Genomic DNA, 5,357 nt, shown 5'->3' on the forward strand with positions numbered 1-5,357 from the left:
TGATTGGTTACTATGGACAATAAGGAGAATCTTACTATAAGACGGCTGATAAATCTCCCCAATGGTTTTCTATCACCTATACATGTAGAGTCAGTCCTTGTGGGAACCAAAGTGAAGCCGCCATTATACTACTTGTAATCCATATCCCTATAGCCCATAGAGGTGAATGGGATCACTCACTGATCACATGACCATTGCCATGCATGCGGCCAGGGCAGCTGAGATGTTATCAGTGACTGTTGCTAGGAGACAGAGAGAGTTGTTTACTGGACCAAGGCAGAGCGCCAACATGGAGGACCAGGAGGAGATTGTGAAGAGAAAGGCAGCGAGGAAGAGGAGAAGACTCATCTTGGACTCAACGGATGGTGAGAAGACTTCAGTGACGAGCCAAGGGAGGAAGAGGAGACGGGAAACCTTGGGCTCTGAGAAGACACCAAGATGCACCGTGGACTCATCGGACGATGAGAAGACTTCATTGAAGAGCCAGCGGAGGAGGAAGAGGAGCTCTGAGAAGTCCAACCATGGAGAGACCAGACAGGAGAAGAAGGAAGACATGGCGAGGAAGAGAAGACCCATCTTGGACTCATCGGACGATGAGAAGACTTCATTGAAGAGCCAGCGGAGGAGGAAGAGGAGCTCTGAGAAGTCCAACCATGGAGAGGCCAGACAGGAGAAGAAGGAAGACATGGCGAGGAAGAGACAGGCCAAGAAGAGGCACATCCTGGATTCTGCAGTGGAAGAGAAGAAGCCGCCAATGAAGATCCAGAAAAAAGAAGAAAAGCAGGAAGACCAGGCCGGCTCAGGTACAGGCCTATATGTACACGTATATATGTATATGCCTGGGACATATGGGGGTTATCATATACTCAGCACATTATGGCTATGTTCCCAGTACAGGATCATAGTGGGGACTGGCGGCTTTTTCGTAACAGTGATCATGATGTTACGAGACGGCCGCCATTCCTATCTATAGTCCTGTAGTTGGCACATGGCCTATATGACTCAGCTATAATATGGGGGGGGGGGGGTTACTATGCTGAATGTTTCTCAACTATTGCTCCAATTTCTCCAATACATCGGCCACACTGCCACCAGATTACTTATGTATTTTACAAAAAGATGAGGCCTAAGGTAAAGAGGTGTGGCCTACGGTAAAGAGGTGTGGCCTACGGTAAAGAGGTGTGGCCTGTAATATACCATAGAGTCCCCACATTGTGACAGTAAGTTATTATGTGATGTATAGACGGTACACAGCGGTTCCTGCAGTATAACTTTTGTTATTTGTTGATATAAATCATTGGCTCGATAATTTTTTGCTTTTCTATATGTTACAATGTGTGACCCTGAAATGCCGTCCTTTCTGCTAGCAGCCCACTGGATGGCTAAACAGAGAAGGAGCAAGGATGTAGATTTTAATAAATTATAATAAATAAGTTATACTAAATCTTTTGAAACTATCTATCCTCCGGCTCCTTGTGCAAACTCAAAGTGTCACTCTGGTGAAATGCTTTTTCTTTTACATCAACCGATATTAGAAAGATTAAAAGATTTGTAATTTACATTTATATGAAAATCTCCAGTCTTCCAGTACTTATCAGCTGCTGTATGTCCTGCAGAAAGTGGTGTATTCTTTCCAGTGTGACACAGTACTCTCTGCTGCCACCTCTGTCCATGTCAGAAACTGTCCACAGCAGAAGCAAATCCCACATAGAAATCCTTTCCTGCTCTGGACATTTCCTGACATGGACAGAGGTGGCAGCAGAGAGCACTGTGTCAGACTGGAAAGAATTCACCACTTCCTGCAGGATGTACAGCAGCTGATAAGTACTGGAAGACTGAAGATTTTTAAATAGAAGTAAATTACAAATCTGTAGAACTTTCTGACATCAGTTGATTTGAAAACTTTTTTTTTTAGTTCCCCTTTAATGTTACAGGTTCCCATCAAAACAGAAGAGGGCAGGGGAGCATCAGGATAATAGGGGCAAAGCCTAGCGGCTGACACCGCACTACTGATACCGGGCAGATGTAACACATAAGATAGGAGGTTACTGATGGATAGATGAGACGCTCCGGTCCTGCTGCTCCACCTCATGACTGTCAGAATCCTACAGCGGCTGCTGTGTGACCAGGAATCCCCTTCTCTATGCATCTCACTGAGACTCCCATCCAGTATCTCATAGAGAAGCCATGGAGAAGGAGACCTGGGATCACACAGCCGTCACTCCGGGAATCACACAGACACAACAAGGCTTAAAAGTTGCATCAAAATTGGGAAAATGGCAAAAATGTCAATTTCTTTATTGTAGTTTTTAAATCTTTGTCTTCAGTAAATCTTGTTGGCGCCTCCCGCTCCCATGTGTTACGTCTGTTTTACCCCTCAGTGACAGAACGAATTGTAGCTTTGAAAAAGTAGTTTTTCCACTTTTCTTAACCCCATTCACACTGCGATGAAAGTAATATAGTATGTTATATTGCTCTGGTTGTTACAATTGTGGGAATAACAAATACTGGTTGTGGGGGGATTTAAAAATCTCCAGTCTTCCAGTACTTATCAGCTGCTGTATGTCCTGCAGTGGTGTATTCTTTCCAATCTGACACAGTGCTCTCTGCTGCCACCTCTGTCCATGTCAGTAACTGTCTAGAGTAGCAGCAAATCCCTATAGAAAACCTCTCCTGCTCTGGACAGTTCCTGACATGGACAGGGGTGGCAGCATAGAGCACTGTGTCAGACTGGAAAGAAAACACCACTTCCTGTAGGACATACAGCAGCTGATAAGTACTGTAATACTATCGTTTTAAAAAAATATATTTTTAATCATTTTTAACATGTTTATGATACAAACACGATGAATGGGAAATCCCACCGTAATAGTAAGTTGACAGCATATGCCAACCGGCCCAACGTAGGCCGGAAGCGACACAATAAATAATGAAAATAAAAACATGTTACATCAAGGAGACCCAAAAATGTCTGGACAGGGGGCATGTGACTAGACCATGTACCAGGTCCGTGCATCTGGCATTACAGTTAGGGCAGGCCTCAATGCGCTCCGGGTTCGCTGGAGTCCTGGGGAGGGTAAACCCATAGGTTGTGTGATGCATGATTTTATACTGAGATTCCCTCCAGGTCTCATTTATCACTGCCTTACGCACTGCCAGCCAGCCATCTATTATGGGTTTAGTGAGGTCCTCTTTATCAAAGTAGGACTCCCAGTATTTAAAAACATGCCATGTCTCAAGCTTGGTGACTTGCTGTCTAAGGGCCCAATAAAGGGAAGATAGAGAGTGTATAGGCACTTCCACTCTAATAGCATCTTCTATAAAGTTCGACTTGAAGAAGGAATTGAAATCCCTACATCGTGCCCGTAGAAAGGATGTCACCTGGTTGTATAACAAAAAATGGCCCGAGCCCAGAGAATATGTTGCCTGTAATTCAGCAAACCCAAGATATCTATGTTCATGGTCGTGGAGGATGTGGGAGACTTTAGTGATGCCCTTTTGCGTCCATTCCTGGGAAAACCTATTACTCGCCTCTTTCCGCAGTTCAGGGTGGGACCAAATTGGCATACCTCTGCCGATTGCATATGGCAATTCCATATCCCCTAGGCATGTCTTCTATGCAATAATAGTGTCCGCAACAGGGTACATCTCTTAATGTGGGGGGGGAGGGGGGGTTAGCCGTCAGTTTAGTATATAATAAAGCCGGAAGCGGCCAGGGGGTTGCCATCGCCTCCTCCAACTTCACATTTGTGAAAGCTCCTCCACCCCTCATCCAGTCTATCCCATGCCTGAGCAGACATGCCAGGTTATAGCGCCGGATGTCCGGGAAGTTCAATCCCCCCCGATCCCGACACAAGACCAATTTTTTAAGGGCTACGTGTGGGCATTCCCCCCCCCATATAAATTTTGTAAATGCCGAATTAATTTGTTTTATGTCCCGATGCTTAAAGGGGTATTTCGGGAAAAATCAATAAATTAGCTATGGAAAGGGTTAACCAAGGTTAACCCTTTCCTAATATACTTACCAGTCCTTTATTGGCCCCCCAAGGAGATCTCCGGTCTGGTCACGTGAGCTGCGACTCGCGGATCCTCTTCTTCCGGTTCGGTGACATCACCATACCCGGCCGGCGTGTGGCTTTCCTCCTTCTTAGCAGCAGAGCACTGAACCCTGACTGGCTGGCTAGCGTGTAGCCAATCAGGGTTTAGTGCTCTGCGTCCCACCATGCTCCAGGTCCCCTGAGCCTGCTGTACCAGGGGTTGTGGGGGCTCAGTGCCGGTCACCAGTGACATGGGCTGGGCCGGCGTCAGCACTGTGTGATGGGTCCCTGCATCCAACATCACCCCCCCTCACCCCCCCCCCCGTATGTCAGCGGGAGGTAAGTCCTGCAGAGTGGTGGTGATCCCCTCCCCCGGCCCCCCCTCCCTGTGTGATCTCAAAGATCTCTCACCCCCACCCCCCGGAGTGTGCTGCCACGAATCCACGGTGGGGGGAGATGAAATAAGTAAAATCAGACCCCAGATCAGCCCCCCTAGTGCCCCAGTCACTAACCCCCCTCCCCGCGGCGGCCATCAGATCCAAGATAGCCGCCATCATCACTGTGAACAAACTAATGTCTGTTCACAGTGATCAAAAAACAAAAATGAATGAAAGCCCCATGCTCTCCGCCACCCCCCTGTGGGATCCCGGTACAAGCGATCAGCAGTATATACTATATACCGCTGATCGCTTGTGCCATGTGCCGCCGGCAATTTTTATCCCCTGTCAGCATAAATGATTGGTGACAGGGGATAAAAAGTGATACCCACCGCAGATTATCTATAAGGACTTTAGTTTATCCGTAACCACCCCAGATTGTCTGTAACCACCCCAGATTGTCTGTAACCACCCCAGATTGTCCGTAACCACCCCAGATTGTCTGTAACCACCCCAGATTGTCTGTAACCACCCCAGGTTGCCTGTAACTAACCCAAGTTTCTTGTAACCACCCCAGGTTGCCTCTAACCACCCCAGGTTGCCTCTAACCACCCCAGGTTGCCGTAACCACCCCAGATTGTTCGTAACCACCCCAAGTTGCCGTAACCACCCCATGTTTCCCGTATCCACAGCAGGTTGCCTGTAACCACCCTGGATTGTCTGTAACCACAGCAGGTTGTCCGTATCCACCCCACGTTGCCCGTAACCAGCCCAGGTTGCCTCTAACCACCCCAGGTTGCCTGTAACTAACCCAAGTTTCCTATAACCACCCCAGGTTGCCTCTAACTACCCCAGGTTGCCTGTAACTACCCCAGGTCGCCTGTAACTACCCCCGTTTGCCTGTCACCACCCCATGTTGACTGTAACCACCTCCAGATTTACC

At 47.7% G+C, this 5,357-nt stretch overlaps 1 protein-coding gene across 1 annotated transcript; it reads left to right on the forward strand.

The window, feature by feature from the left end:
- The first annotated feature begins 289 nt into the window (after nucleotides 1-289).
- LOC138789209 (protein FAM133A-like) lies at nucleotides 290-2,413 on the forward strand. The gene is made up of 2 exons (XM_069967818.1): nucleotides 290-803; nucleotides 2,328-2,413. Exons 1-2 carry the CDS (start codon nucleotides 290-292, stop codon nucleotides 2,411-2,413), a joined length of 600 nt encoding a protein of 199 aa, XP_069823919.1.
- Nucleotides 2,414-5,357: the final 2,944 nt, after the last annotated feature.

This window comes from Dendropsophus ebraccatus, chromosome 4 (assembly GCF_027789765.1).
Source record: "Dendropsophus ebraccatus isolate aDenEbr1 chromosome 4, aDenEbr1.pat, whole genome shotgun sequence".
NCBI classification, from domain to species: Eukaryota; Metazoa; Chordata; class Amphibia; order Anura; family Hylidae; genus Dendropsophus; species Dendropsophus ebraccatus.

What these genes read in the sequence shown, in the direction of transcription:
- LOC138789209 (XM_069967818.1), top strand. Translation starts at nt 290, where the DNA reads ATGGAGGACCAGGAGGAGATTGTGAAGAGAAAGGCAGCGAGGAAGAGG. An exon ending in GGAAGACCAGGCCGGCTCAG is followed by an intron (nt 804 to 2,327) that starts GTACAGGCCTAT and finishes CTTTGTCTTCAG; the next exon opens with TAAATCTTGTTGGCGCCTCC.